The sequence below is a fragment of the Hesperophylax consimilis genome, chromosome 18 (assembly GCF_061612785.1).
Source record: "Hesperophylax consimilis isolate HC1 chromosome 18, BYU_Hcon_1.0, whole genome shotgun sequence".
Taxonomy (NCBI): domain Eukaryota; kingdom Metazoa; phylum Arthropoda; class Insecta; order Trichoptera; family Limnephilidae; genus Hesperophylax; species Hesperophylax consimilis.
Window position 1 is genome coordinate 16,638,532 of NC_142853.1, and position 15,704 is coordinate 16,654,235.

The window sequence follows — 15,704 nt, forward strand, 5'->3', positions numbered from 1 at the left end:
GTGAAAAGTTATTTTTCACATACAAAAAAGTTATTGGTCTTTTTTACTTGTACCATCATGTAGAATCACCTCCTGAAGTCTGTGCACTTAACCCCAGGAAACCCTGTATATCTTTGATTCAGGTTGAGCTGTTCTGTTATATTCCTTTGATATGCACTTTACCCCCGGAAACCCTGTATATCTTTGATTTAGGTTGAGCTGTTCTGTTATATTCCTTTGATATGCACTTTACCCCCGGAAACCCTTTGGATCTTCCAGAATGCGACTTTTACATATTGCTCAATAAAATTTAGCCTTCAGACGATCTCATATTCCAGATGTCCTTCGAATTCGGAAGGGGCGCGGCCTATTGGCATGGGTTATAAAAAACTTAAGAACCAATAAGAGAAAGCTGAACCCCAGACTTATTTTTACCCAATTACGCCCATAAACGCACACTGGTAAAATTTGTCAAAAATCCGGTATAATATAATATCGGCATAATGCATAACTCTTCCATTTATCAAATTTTGCAGGAGGCACAAAAAACTGTTTTTTAAACTCTTCGTTTTTTTTATGTGACATCTCACAAAAGCGCCTCTGTCTGTATATTTATATATATATATGTTGTATGGTATATATGCTGTTTAGTATATATTTATATATATATATTTATATCGCCACTGGTTGGGCAGGGTTGCGGGGCGGATTAAGGAAGAGGTTCAAGGAAGGGTTTTATTAATGCGGGTCTTGAAGAAAGAAATCTACTTAAAATTTGTACAGTTTGTGTAATAAAATTATGCAACAATTTTTATTAAGTAAATTTTTAGGTGGGTCCTAGTATATAAGGTAGGTTATCTATACCAACATAATAGGAATAACATTTCATTAACATCACAGTAATGTTTTACAATACAGAATTAGAATCATTCGCTTTGGTTGGAGGAGAAGTGTTCATTAATGCAAACATTTTGTTAGCAGTTAAATAATGGACGGAATGTAGCAAAGCCGTGTTTTAAGGAGATGCAATACGTCGTGTAATATTTTAAATTGAGCCGCTACCAATAACAACCCTTACTTAGATGGCGATAAGGTTTAAATTCCCGCTTAACACCATGCGCCTGTTTTGATTTATGCAAGAAAAAAACATGGCCAAAAAGTGCCTTTTATTTTATTTTTTGGATGTTCAGACATAAATATTTGATTTTTTTAATCATTTTATAAATAACTTCATTTGCCACATTATACAATAAAATCATGTACAAAAATAAGTTCGTAAGTAGGAGATTTTGATCTTTAAAGCAGTTTTGATAGGCCTCATACATTATTTTTTTCTGGGCTTATAAAAAGATTGATCTAAAAAATACTCGATTATTTTAAAGATGTATTCTACTCGCAGTATTTAATTAAAGCATCTGAAACATTTCTAGGCGACCAAATTTTCAAACAAAAAACACATGATTTTGCATTACTACGTATGGAATAAACTAAAAATCTCCAAGCCTGGAAATTTGTTGGATGAAATACTTACTCAAATTTAATTTTAAATAAACCAAATGCTACGCAAAGACAAATTATAAACATAAAAATGAAATAAAATCCGAGGTGAAGTAAATCACAATAATAAATGCCAATTGTCTCAAAATTTTATTTGGAAAGGAATCAACTATGGTATCAATCTATCGATCAAAAGTTTGTCCTATTGGAGATTTACATCATTATTCTGGATAATTGTGATCCCTAAAAAAGTATCTAAGGACTTTCATGGTCTTTTTTAAGCCTTATAAATGAACTCACTCGAAAAATGAACAATTCCAAAACCTGCATTGACCATTTAGAATAAAACACAAGCAATCTGTAATGCGTGAACTGACAATAATTGACCACTTTATAACAATCCTAGTAATAAACTTAACCCTTGGAACCTTTTAAGACTAAATATGTCCCAAATTTCGTTAAATTTTACCACTGTGCGTCGCTTCGGTACGCAAAAGCGCGCGAAATTTGAAATTGGTTTTACACTCTACACTCTTTACTCTTTGTTTTGTTCAGGTGCGTTATTTACATATTTTTGGCAGAAAGAAGTAATAATAAATTATTGCATGGTTGTTTTTTAAATAGTATTATCATATAAATCGACTAAATTAAATAAATTACAATACCTAATTATAATTAGGAATTATTGAAACAGCAGTTTTAATCTTTTTTAAGGAAAGATTGCGTAGAGGCCTGTAAAAAACATTTAGATAAGTATATTACAAAAGACATTGCATGCATCGAAAATTAAAAATTAATTCCTACTCCATGAGTATATCTTACCTAATAGTCTAATCGTGTTCGATAATTATAATCGATGATGACCGATTTATAATAATTTTTTTGTATATTTAAATAATGATTGTAATTTATTTTATTGTGCGTTCATTTTGCAATGTATATGTGTTATTATTATATATATATCTGTTTGATTTCTAAACGTTTCTACGTACCTAATTATGAAAAAAAATATTTGAACTAATCCAAATATTCAAGCATATTTTTGTATTTTGTTTTAGGCCACTGAGCGTACCCAGTTTTTTTTTATTATCTTTCCTCCCCATTGTATAAAACTAGGAATTAAAAAAAAACGATTACACGTAAACTGATTTTAGTTGAAAAAAATTCACAGAACAGAGCGGCACTAAGATAAAGAACGTCTTTACCCCGTCAGCGCCGGGCGGTAACTAAATACAAAAGCGTGGAACCCTTACGCAGACGACATAGAGTTTATTTCACAATGGCAAATTCAATGCTTACCTCCCCGAAAATCGATCGATATTCGTGTAAAAATAAACAACGCGAAAATGCATATTTTGTTTTATTTTGTGAAGTTCTGGTACAAATATGAAAATTTCCTTCGATTATCAAATAAAAAAATGAATTTCCCACATTATACAACAAAAAAAATATCCGAAAATGGGTTTGTAAATGGGATATTTTGCACTAGACAGTTTTTTTTAGGCCTGATACTTTATTTTTTTCTAGGCTTATAAAAGGTCTTATCAAAAAAATGATCGATTGTTGACAAGCCCAAGATGTGTTCTACTTGCAGTATTTAATTAAAGCATCTGTAGTATTTCTAAGCAATCAAATTTTCAAACCAAAAACATCTGATTTTGCATTACTTGGTATTGGATCGCCTTCAGGCCAGTTCTCACAGTTCGTATTTTCAAAGTTAGTGTAGTTTCCCACATTTGCAGATTCGACCCTACAATAAAACAATTCATTGGCCTGGTATTTTTATAAAAAAATATTGTCTTGTTTGTGTATCATTTATGATTTAAGAATTCGTGACATTTTACTTCAAGCGGCGGCAGCTTTCAAATAGAGCTGTTCGCTCTCTATTTTATGATCACCCTAGTTAAACCATTATGCCTAAAAATATTTTCCAATATCTTTCCCACCCCTGTCCCATAGTAATAAAAGCCCCAAATAAAGTTTCATCTCCCTTAAAATAATCCCTTTAAAATATTTGTATTGTTTAAGTCACGTCTGTATTATTTAGGATAGTTAAGTGCATTATTTTTTTTGTTTAAGAATGTTGTTTTCCGACGAGCGGGTGGAACATCTTTATTTTTGTAATATGTCCTTCAAGAATTTAGTTTAAATACAGATACCTCCCAGAAAAAGGGCAGTATTCATATAACTGGTAGGTACAGGCGTACCTAGGCAGGAGCTAGTGTTGAAATAACTGGTAGGTACATGCGTACCTACGCAGTCAGTCGTGAGATAATTACTAGGTTTATGTAAACCTAGAGAAAACCATGAAGAATAAAGGAAACTAGACCTTTATTTCTTTCAGTTTAAGTTTGAGCAGAGGAAAATAAGATCCTCTGCAATTATATTGTGAATTAATAAATTTATATGTCAAGAAGAAGTGTTTTCCTGCATTCCATCTGACGTTGTGTTCTCGTACCACGATAGCAGAAACACCCTTTATATCATTGATTCAGGTTGAGCTGTTCGGTTATATTCCTTTGATATGCACTTTACCCCTGGACACCCTTTATAATAGAAAGCTCAACCTAAATCAAATAAATGTAATGAAACATCCCAACCTAAGTCAAAGATATATTTATTTTTTATTTGAGTATGTTCAGGAAACATGCCATATGTTGAGTATAAAATATACCAGTTAAGTTCCATTTTTTAGGTTAGGAAGAAAGCCGATATTTAAAATAATTATGAAAAGGATAGACGACCAATAAAAAAGAATTGTTTTGGTTTAAGTACATTGCAAGCTTAATTTGATTTTTAAAAAAAATTAAGCATATACTAGAAAATATCAATATCTCTTAGGGTATTGTAAGTTTTGCAGGTACGTCCGAGTATTTTGATTTGAATTGTATGTAAAATAAAGTATTGGATCTGGTATTACGTTCAGGGCAACGAAATGCAATATTTTATAGTAGAGCTCGTGAATCAATAAGGCAGTTCTTATATAGAAAAAGTATATCGAAAAAAACTGTGTTGGCAATGAGGTATATTGATAGAGACAGCTTTGGCGTTCGAAGTATGGGTCACGCATATCGGATCATTGTCCGATGTGAGATATCTCGGGCATCAGTCGGTTAGATAGTTGATTTATGCGGTCGGTTACAAGCCGTTACAAGCGCTCGCCGGGCACAGGTCGATATGCACGCTGAGATATTGTACAGGTCGTACAGGAAAATGTAGGGAAAGCAATGGTATAACTTTTCATCGGTAAGTAGGGTTTTACCATAATCAGTAGTCGTGAAAATTGACTTGTGGAGCATTTGGCGACGGCGCGCGTTCGCCGGTCATCTTCGGATTGTACGTTGAGTTCGTTCGCGGTCGGAAGGATTCGGGCGACAGCTGCCACACCTCCCTTCCTACTTCCTCCTTCCCGCACAGGAACAGCATTTCACACTGATATTGCAAGGAATGTAGATTCTATTTATATATAATAATAATGATTGGATTATTTGTATAGCACCGTTTTCGTGAGAAAATCACCTCAAACTCAATGATTGTTGGGGGTTGATAATTGTGTTTTTACACATTGTTTTAAGGTGGTCACAAACGATTTTTTCCACTACTTTACTTAGTTCGCATAGTTTTGATATAGACCTATGATTTTCAATATCGTACCCATACCCCTTCTTAAAACCAGGTGTAACAAAAGCGTTTTTTCCAAATAGAAAGTCTAATCAGTAATGTGACAGGGATAACAGCTGTTCAGCACAATTAAATATAAAAAGTGGATTAATTTCTCACATTCTAAGGGTGTATTCATATTCAACGAATTCAGATGTATTGAACTTATATTATTATAATTGATTATATTTACACTAGTTGTGGAAATGTTTGTCGTTTGAGAGGGGACAAAAACAGATTAAAAAGATTGCAATTTTGTTGCCCGTCACTTGTAGAAGAGTTTCCGTGGAAAATGTTATTATATAAATCAGAGGAGGTTTGTTTCGATTTCACGAATGTTCAAAAATATTTTACATCATTTAACTCTAACGAATGAGTAATTATTCCTCCATGGTAATAACGTAACAATCAGAGGTCATAGAATAAAGAATATAACACTACAAGTGCATTCCATACAAATTTGTATGGAAACAAATGTTCCAATTGGCCCAACCGCCCAGTGTTCCGTCTCACTTACACTCGCCTGAAATCGTAGATCTCCATGCATTTGATTTTCGAAAACACGTTTGAGTTGGAATCCGACGCATTTGTCCACTCGCCTACTAGCCGGTCAAACTAATATGTTTTAGTTTCCGTTTTAAAGAATTCTTAAATATTTCCGTTTAATAAAATACTAAAGGATTTTTGTATAAATATTGATAGTGACTCTCCGAAGAATAGAAATCCAAAACATTTGTTAGTTTGCCCTTCGACCTAGATTTTTTTGCCCGGGGCCTTTTTCCAGTACGTTTAAGTTTTCCTGTAAGTTTGTAAGTTTGAGAATGCAATAATTCATGTTCCACTCCCTTCACCCACACCACATATCTACCCCATTTGGGAATACCATGGAAAAAATGGCGCTCTTCCATGTCTTTGTGGTAGTTGTAACTAATTTTCAACTCCCTTCGCTTTCCTCACTTATTCCTGCTGGGGATGCCATAGTTCCACAGGCCTCTAATACTCGAGGCACATGCACCCCTTCAGTAAAATTATGAAAAATGATAATACCTAACGGTACTAACACATCACCCTTGAGATTATTTTTCATAAAAACCGCGCTACACCAAAATACAAATCATCCGAATATTATTGAAAACAGTGATCACCTACTTAGGCTTCTATTGGTTTTGACAAATGGCGCCAATATTTTACTCGCGCCAGGCGCTGTTTGGCTAAGGGCTGGTCCTGCTTGTGGCACCCCTGCGTTGTATTGGTCAGTAAGCAAGTTAATGGTGCTAATCTGTGACAAAGCATGTTTATTTGTGTTATCTGAATCCTATAATACAGATCGTCATACGATGTTTTGGTTGTAGACAAAGGTGTTTTAAAAAAGTTCGTTTGTTGATTATTCCTCCTTTGATAAATAAATTAAAAAAATTATAATCTATCTAGAAAAATTGACGTAAATTAGGTAGGTACTTACTTGCTGTAATACTGTAAATTCTTAGTTAAAAAATGCAATGTGAGCAATAAGAAAATACTTTTTCATAATTAATTAACATGTTTGGTTAAGTTTTCAGCTGCGGATCGGTGAATTGTTGTTCTCGATCATCTCATATTTATATCCTCTTGCTTGGGTTCGTCATTTTGGTGTTTTTACATTGAATTTCTCTTTAATCGCTTTTAGTGGGTGTTTATCGTTTTCGATTGTTCTGATATTTTCGCGTAGGCTGTTGAAGTATTTTTTCCCCTAGATATATGTTATGATGTTGTGCAAAAGTGGTGTAACATTTTTGTGTCGGAAATATATGTTTTTGACGAGTACGACTCTTGGTTAAAAAGCTGTGATGTGTTTTTGTTTTATAATTTGAATTATTATGTTTTCGGGACAGGATCATTAAATTTTAATACTTTAAATTCTTCAATAATATCAACGAATCAATAATAAACTTCTCCCACTCAATATCCGGCGCTGCATATCTCCCAAGACTGCAGTCCGCTCTGGGCGCCGAATTGTTAAGGCGCATAAATTAACCACTCACGCCAAGACGCCAAAGAGCTGATAATATACAGTCCTTACACATTGCCCTTGAGATTATTTTTCATAAAAACGGCGCTGCACAAAAATACAAATCATCCGAATATTATTGTTTGCAGTGATCACATACCCAGGCGTCTACTGACAAGGGGGCGCCAAAAAATTTCTCGCGCCATGCGCCGTTTGACTCATGACCGGCCCTGCTTAATACAGCCCTGTTCATAACTCACGCAACGCCGAGTGCATGTCAGCTTGTATGTAAACGTTTCTAGTTTATTCTGACTTCTTCATTGTTCCTTCCCCATAAACTCTATAAAAAATTAAGCTGTCCCTGTCTGTGTGTCTGTTAGCTTGGAAGCTGGCGAAACCCCTGAATCAGTACGTACCTGCCTTGTGATATTAAGAAAATAACCACGTAAAAGTAATTCTAGTTATCTACCTATGATGTGATGAAATAATCATAATATTATTGAGTAAATGAAAATCAACTATTAGGATAATTTTTTTCACAGAATTTGTTAGGATGCTTTGTTTTACAGAATTTGTTAGGATGGGTTGTTTCATAGAATATGAACAATTCATCAAATTTCAAAGCTGATTTTCAAGTGCTGTGAAGGTTCCATTTAAGTTTTCCCACTTTTGGTTCCATTTTTACAATTTTTGTGAAACAACCCGTCTTTAGTAATCAAATAACGTAAATCATGGAGAGGAAGTGGTTAACAATGATAAATTAAGGAGAATGTTCTTTTTATCAAACAAATCAAAGTGATTGAATTATAAATTTATATTAATTTATTTTGGTAAATATTTTCCTATCCGCTTCACTTTTAATAAACACAGATTATAGATATTACATTTCGTTTCAACTTAATTACCACAAGAAACAACGATTTACATTGGGATAAATGGGTTAAAGATACATACATTATAATTCAATGTTTAAAATTTAACTTATAAAACGAGCCCTTTGCCTCCATTTTGGAGATTTTTTGTATGGAACGACACCTGCTAAAGTATTGTTTCAATTTAAATACCCATAAATTACTTAATTAACCCAAACTAAGAACTTATTAATGAAGTTGTTTCTTGTAGTAATTGTTGAAACAAAGTGTAATCTGTGCCTAAAAGTTTCGAGATTGTAGATAATGATTAAAAAAAAAGAAGGTTTTCTCAATGTGGATTAAAAACAAAAACCCATTCCCCTTTACCTTGCAAATGAAAAGGTCCGCTTTTCTCTTTCCTTTGTGGCTTTTCACTCCAGTGCGGTACTGTTGAAAAGTATGCTGAAAAGATTACCATGAAGTTTAGATAAAGAGAAACTCTGCATCGTGTTGTCAGAACCAACCTGAAGTTAACTTAATATCGCCGGTTGTCAAACACAACACGTGTTTCTGTCAGCTTTGAAGGTTCATTTCGTTAGCGCTGCCTGGATTGATTTCTGCCGCGTTTATAAGTTTTCGTTCGAATTAATTGTATAAAAAGACCTAAAGATGGAAGAAAATGTACCCCTCGAAACTGAATCGAGGAAGAAGTTTGAAAAGACTGTCAAAGGCATCAAAAAAATGCTAAAGGTGAATATTATACATAATACTGAATTTAATAGCGTGTCTTTTTGTGGTTATGTTTAAATTATCATTTTGTTTGCTTTATTTTGCTATTGTTTAATGTATCGTGAAGTATAACTGTGATAATATTGTTATGTGTTGCTGCTATTATATTGAAAAAACTATTTTATTATGTTTACAGAAAAGCAAAGATAAGCCAGTAAAGAGGATTGAAATTAAACCATCATCAAGTAACCCGAATACGCCACTCACCAGAGATAGAGGCGTAGTTTATATTGGACACATTCCTCATGGATTCTACGAAGTAAGTTCATTGCTTTTGGCTTCATGAATTTCCCTTTATAGCGCACTATTTTTAATTCAAATATTCCCTTTAATTTATTTTGCATCTGCCACAAGTATTTGGAAGTTGCTGCCTGGGTTTTTCAGACCAGTTTCGGTTTCTATGGGGCGCTGTAATTCGTTTGAAAAGTAGCTATATTCACATAAATATTTGTTTATTTAAACAATCTACTCTTCCAAGTAGATTATAATATTTCCCCCCCTGTGAGTGACGTTTAACCTGTTGAAGGCTGGAGAACAAAACAGAAAAATATAACAGTGACGTACCTAATGGCAGCTAATTGCCGCCGCATCGATTCGCGAAGTGAATTTTGGTTTTACGCAATTGAAAATCAAAATGCATAATTTTCTGCCGCCCGAAATGCAAAAAGTTTTCTTTTATAGTAATTAAGGCGAATATAAAGTTTTTTTATAAAAAATATTCGTAATAAGCGTGTCAGGCCCTATCCAATAATTACCATATTTTTTATCCTTAAGAGAGGCGCCATTCATGAAAATCAAAAATGGAACCTAATGTTTTATTAGCCCAAACAATGCTGATTTGGTTTTCAATACATTTTTCGAAGCATTAAGGTCAAAATCGCATCCAAAATTATTTCAACAAGGATAATATTAGAATGCTCGCATGTTCTCCAGAGACCCATCGGCAGTCCACTGGTTAAGTTTTATCCGAATATTACTTTCAAACATTCGCAGATTCAAAATTTTCTTGTTCTTGACCATTAAAAAATACATTACGAACTAACTTGTGTGTAATGCAATTTTATTCTAATAAATTACTGTTGAAAAGTATGCTGAAAAGATTATTACGAAGTTTAGATAAAGAGAAACTCCGCATCGTGTTGTCAGAACCAACCAACCTTTTTACGTTTTATTAATTTCAAAATTGGTATTCCTATTATTGAAATCAATTATGTCAATTTACGCAGTAAACTTAACTTATCGAAATTATCTGAAAGGCGAAAAATATTTGATCTCCTTTTATTATATAAAATTGTTCATTCAAGGTTAGACTGCCCTGACACTATAAATTTGCTATCTTTACATATACCTCCAAAATATACTAGACGGAATATTTTATTCTACAACAATAACTTCGCTACGAATTCTGTGTTAGAAAGAATACATAGGTTGGGCAATGAACTAAGTGATGTCGCTGACATATTTAATTTAAAGCCAAATTAGTCAACCACTTTTTAAATGTAAATAATGTATGAGAAATCATTATATTTTATTTCGATTTTCTATTGTTTGTTTTATAGGTACTGTTGTTAAAAATGAAATTTGTAATTGTTATGTACAGGGCGTCAATAAATAAATAAATTAGCTTAAAATAACAGCTGCATCGTCAAAGCCACCGATAGCAAATTTAAGCATGTCAATCTGTATTCTCTTTTGGTGTTCTGCTAGGTCTTTTTAGTACTGATGTAATGATATCGATATATTGGATTTGCCAATAAAAAGTTCCAAGTTGCCAATTAAAAAACATAATGTTTAAAATTACTACGTTCAAAGTTCGTTTTTTATGTTCAACTTTAAATTGCTGCTGAATAAATAAATTAACAACATTCTTTTTTGCCACAGGATCAAATGCGTCTGTACTTTAAGCAGTTTGGCAAGGTGACCAATGCGAGGGTGGCCCGCTCTAAGAAAAACGGCAGATCCAAGGGATATGCTTTTGTCGAGTTCCAAAATAAAGAAGTAGCTGAGATTGTCGCGGAGACAATGAATAATTATTTAATGGACAAGAGATTGTTGAAAGGTAAGAAAACCAAATAATAATAACTGTCTCGCAGTTTCTCCGTAGGGGTAAGCAGAGAGGATAGACTGCCACGCAACTGTCTTGACACACTTTTCTTGCTTCATTCACATACGTACATAGTTCTAGAGTGGAAGATACTCTCGCCCTGATGAGAGACCACCATTCAAAAACATTGTTTGAATTGACTTTAGCCATATATCGTGACTAGATTTGAATAGCCAGGTACCTGCCAACCTACCTCTTCCTCATCGCCTCCCCACTTCCGCTTCCAACTAGTAAAAATAACAGCGGGTTAAGTTGAGTGGCGGCTCGTGACTTTTGCGAGTAATAGAGTGATAATATTAAAATAAAATGGCATTATTGATGTTGTAGCCAAAAACTTTCTTTTTTTTTCTCGAATTTGATTTTGTATAAAGATTTTCAGAAAATCGGTGTAATGGCAAAACGGAAATTTCCTAAAAATCGTCATACAAAAAAATCGAATTATTAGCCAAATTAGTCCACCACTTTTTAAATGTAAATAATGTATGAGAAATCATTATATTTTATTTCGATTTTCTATTGTTTGTTTTATACTGTTGTTAAAAATGAAATTTGTAATTGTTATGTACTTAAAAGCCCAATAGGGCGTCAATAAATAAAAAATAAAAAAAATTCAGTACAATATTAATAGTGCTATTTTATTTAATATTAGCAATCTAGTCCACCCAATAGTCACCAGCTGCCTCTGGTTACAGCAGGTGTCGGGTAATTGGGCGGTGTATTACTGAGAGAGGTACATGAATAAATGGTAATATTGTGGATACCAGCCTAGTAGTAAAAATAACAGTGGATTACATTACTTGTCAGATAATCGAGAGGTGGATTACTGAGGTACATGAATAATTGGTAATATTGTGGACACCCGCCTAGAAGCATCGATTTTTTTTTTAACATTCTTTATATAATTTTTATTTACGGGTGTTATGTATTTTATTTTGCAGCCGAGTATGTTCCCCCAGATAAGCAGAGGTCCACCTTCTTCTCTGGAGAAAAATGGATCGCTGGAAAAAAGTGCCCCGGTATTGATAACAGAACTAAGGCAGTAAAGGTTAGTCGTTTAGTTTTGTTATTTTATTTTGTTCATCTTTCTGAAACTTATTGGAAATATGTCAATAATTTATTGCTGTTATTTTATTTTATTTCAGAAACACAATCGCCCAATCACGGACAAGGATTGGATAAGTGATGCAAAGCAGCAACTCAAAAAGTAAATAATTATTTAAGATATTAACCTAATCTATGCAGCTGTCGCATGTGGGCATTTTCTCCAAAGTTTGTACATTGCGTTTTTGACATGTCCCATGATTTTGATTGTATTTTTCACCGTTATATGTTATAGAATATTGGAAAGTTATATATCTTCAACATGCAAATTAACTACATTAAGTACATAACTGAACTGCCCCAGCAACAACATTTTGCCTTTTTTAAGTCATAAATTGAAGATATCCACTGAACAATCCACATTATTACCCTCCATCAGTATTCTGGACCGTGAGAAGTACAGTAGAACCTTGTTAATTCGAAATCCACGGGACATCAAAAATCTAATTTTGAATTAACAAATTCCCACGTAAAATTTTTCGAAATTTTATGAAAAAAAGACACCGAAAATCGAGTTTCTCAGCCGCCCCTTCAAATCCAGGTAGTATTTTAGGAGTAAATGCGTGTTAATACGAATTATTCCTTTATTTTCGCGGCTGATTACCGTTGCGGCCAGTCCTTTAAATTCAGATATTCGAAATAAATTCGTAAAAATGCGATATATTTACGCATAAATCGAGATTTCGCAGCCGATTTCGGTCTCGGCCTACTCTTTAAATTCGTAAAAATACGATACATTTCCGCGTAAAATGTATTATCTCGGCCCTTCAAACTAGGATATTCAAAATAAATTGGAAAAAATACGACATTCCAGTGTATAATCGATTCAGATTTACAAAATAATAATACTAATTAGGACGACGTATAACCACGTGAAAAAACATTTTTCGGCGTTTTACCGCCACGACTGTCTTTTAGATTCACATTTACGAAACTTAATGATTTATTTTCGAAAATATCGAATTATTTCGAATTACACAAACAAATTTTCATGCGCGGGCAAAAATAAATTTTGAATTTAAAAACCATTTTGTATGAAAAAAAAATTCTGTGTATATTTTAGGGGAAAATTTCGAATTTCAGGGTTCGACTTATCGGGGTTCTACTGTACATAATTATTTTGGTAGTTATTCCCAGAATTTCTGCTGTGTAAAAAAATTCGTGACTTCTGGTATTGGAGAAAAATAAAACATTAAAGTAACTGAATGGAAAGCATAAAAATTACAAAAACGTGTACAAACTTTGGTATGGTATATTGACGGCTATCACTGTATGCAGTTGTCTCGTATTATGTGATCCAAACAGCCTTGTGGTGGGATAGATTGCATTAAAAATGCCCTTGTATTATCTATCGGCAGCTATCCCTGTACGCGGATGTCTCGTATTATGTGATCCAAACAGCCGCGTGGTGGGATAGATTGTATTGAAAATGCCCTCGTATTATCTATCGGCGTCTATCCCTGTACGCGGATGTCTCGTATTATGTGATGCAAACAGCCGCGTGGTAGGATAGAATGCATTGAAAATATTAAATAAAAAGTATTCATATATTTTGTTTTTCTCAGGTTATATGTGATGAAGGCAAAGCTCAGGACAATGGGCATCGACTATGACTTTTTCCAGCCATGTGACATTCCCGAGGAGTTAGCCGACTTCCAGCCTTTCAAGGATGCACAACCTCCCACGCCCAAAAAGGATGGTGAAGTCGCAGCCAAGAAAAAGTACAGATACTGATTTTTCCATTTATACATTAAAACCAAAACAGAATTTGCAAGTTAATCATGAGTGGTATTTGTAATTTTTTGTTCCTTTCTTTCACTCAGTTCCAGACTTATTATTTATTCAAGTATCTATTATTTTGAACCTTTCCATATTGCTGATTTTCAGACTTCTTGAATGTTTGTTTTTTAAAACGTACCAATTCAAACCATCTCCAATATTTCCTTCATAAAGGCTATTTTCATTTTCTTCTTGCCAACATTTAATATTTTTATTGTAAAACACAAGCGAGTGGAAGATACTCTCGGTATCGCCCTGGTGTAAGACCATTCAGAATTGAAACATTGCTTGAAATGGATTTGGCCGTGTTTGGTGCTTCCCCACCTTCCTCTTCCCCATCTCCTCCCAGTCCTCACTACCCTCAGCCTCACAACATACCTCAATTGAGGATGCCGTAATTTCTCCAGACGGTTGGGAGCAGTTGGGACTCTTACGGTTTTACATAAAAAAAAATTAAAATAAATGAAAAATATCAAATATTCATCTATTGTATTTTGTTCTCAGGAAACCCTCCACAGCCCCCGTGACCAAGGGATCTCCCTCCCCCAAGAAGAATAAGAAACAGAAGCGCAAGGAAAAGAGCATGAATAAGCCAGTTTCCCCCATTGTTAAACCACCCAAGAAGAAGAAGTTGGTGGAAAACGGACAAGTGAGTTCAAATATTAATAAAGCAATCTCAATTTAATGTTGAACAACCACGCATGATATCCCTAAAGCCATTTAACTCCAGCAATAAGTACATATAAATTAACTCTTTTGCAATGTTGAGGATTGATACTGTGTGCAACGATAATCACTATAGACAATGATAAATGCTCAGGCCTTAGGCCCATTGTGCTTCTCCCATGCTTCACCTTATTCTCTGAGAATCCCAGTCCCTTAAATGATGTTCGCCAGGGTTGTCAACAGTGTTTGGCCATGTCTTCTGGTTCCAATGTGGCTTCCTAGGTATCTGAATCTTCTTCCTGTCGAGGTGGGACATTGGCACCAAAGGTGAATAGGTGTTTTTTTTTATCATCTCACGTTTCCTACACAGCCACTCTTGCTTTCCACTCCTAACAACTAGATATGATAATAGTATCTGCATATCTCCAATGTGCTCTTAATATTCAAATTGTGATGATGATGCATTCGCACAACTTATCAATCATTGCATCATCTTTTTATTATATGTGTGTATTTATAGACTGGACCCTCTGTGCGACCACTTTTGGCTACCAAATTGGACGAAGTCATTGTGGAGAAGAAAATCAAGAAGAACAAGGCCAAGAAATCTCCGGAAGCTGCTGCAGCCCAGATCACAGCATCCAAGATCATCGCAGCCAAAGGATCAGCTAAGGTTACCGGACCTAAGAAATCACCGAAGGCAGCTGCAGTCAAAACAGCCAGTCCCGAATTGAAGAAAAAAGTTAAGAAAGAAAAAAAAGCACAGAAGGACTGATGATCTACTCAAATATTAATATGTAAACAATCAGAAACTGGGTTTTAATACATTCAGTATAAATACTACAATGCCAGATTTGATCACGGAAATTTTATTTCCTTTTTTTACAGACATCATTAAACATATTGACTTGCACAACCCTAAAGTTCAATTTGGCATTAAATATATATAATCTTTGGTTACCGGATAACTCGTCAAAAAGACAATTCAACACACCTACAAAATGTTTTATAAAGTTATGAAAAGGGATGAAACAAATACATACTAGGTTACATATGCAACTATTTAACCTAGTTTTTGTTTCATCACTTTTAATGACTTTATATCACCTTTTAAAGTTGTGCAGAATTGTCATTTTGAGGAGTTATCATGGAACCATAATCTTTAACTCCGTTTGCATTTACATGCTTTTTCTTTACCGAAAACTGACATAATGGGTTTATTTTCGATTGACAACTAATGCCTTTTGGAAGGAATTCATTGCAGGAGAGATGAAAATGTTTTTCTGTTATT

The 15,704-nt window shown here is 34.1% G+C and overlaps 1 protein-coding gene across 1 annotated transcript; it reads left to right on the plus strand.

The window, feature by feature from the left end:
* The first annotated feature begins 8,552 nt into the window (after positions 1-8,552).
* Positions 8,553-15,687, plus strand: LOC149415436 (uncharacterized). Its single transcript, XM_089642388.1, has 8 exons — positions 8,553-8,724; positions 8,900-9,022; positions 10,645-10,822; positions 11,806-11,912; positions 12,010-12,071; positions 13,534-13,689; positions 14,252-14,396; positions 14,934-15,687. Exons 1-8 carry the CDS (start codon positions 8,644-8,646, stop codon positions 15,186-15,188), a joined length of 1,107 nt encoding a protein of 368 aa, XP_089498514.1. The 5' UTR covers positions 8,553-8,643; the 3' UTR covers positions 15,189-15,687.
* Positions 15,688-15,704: the final 17 nt, after the last annotated feature.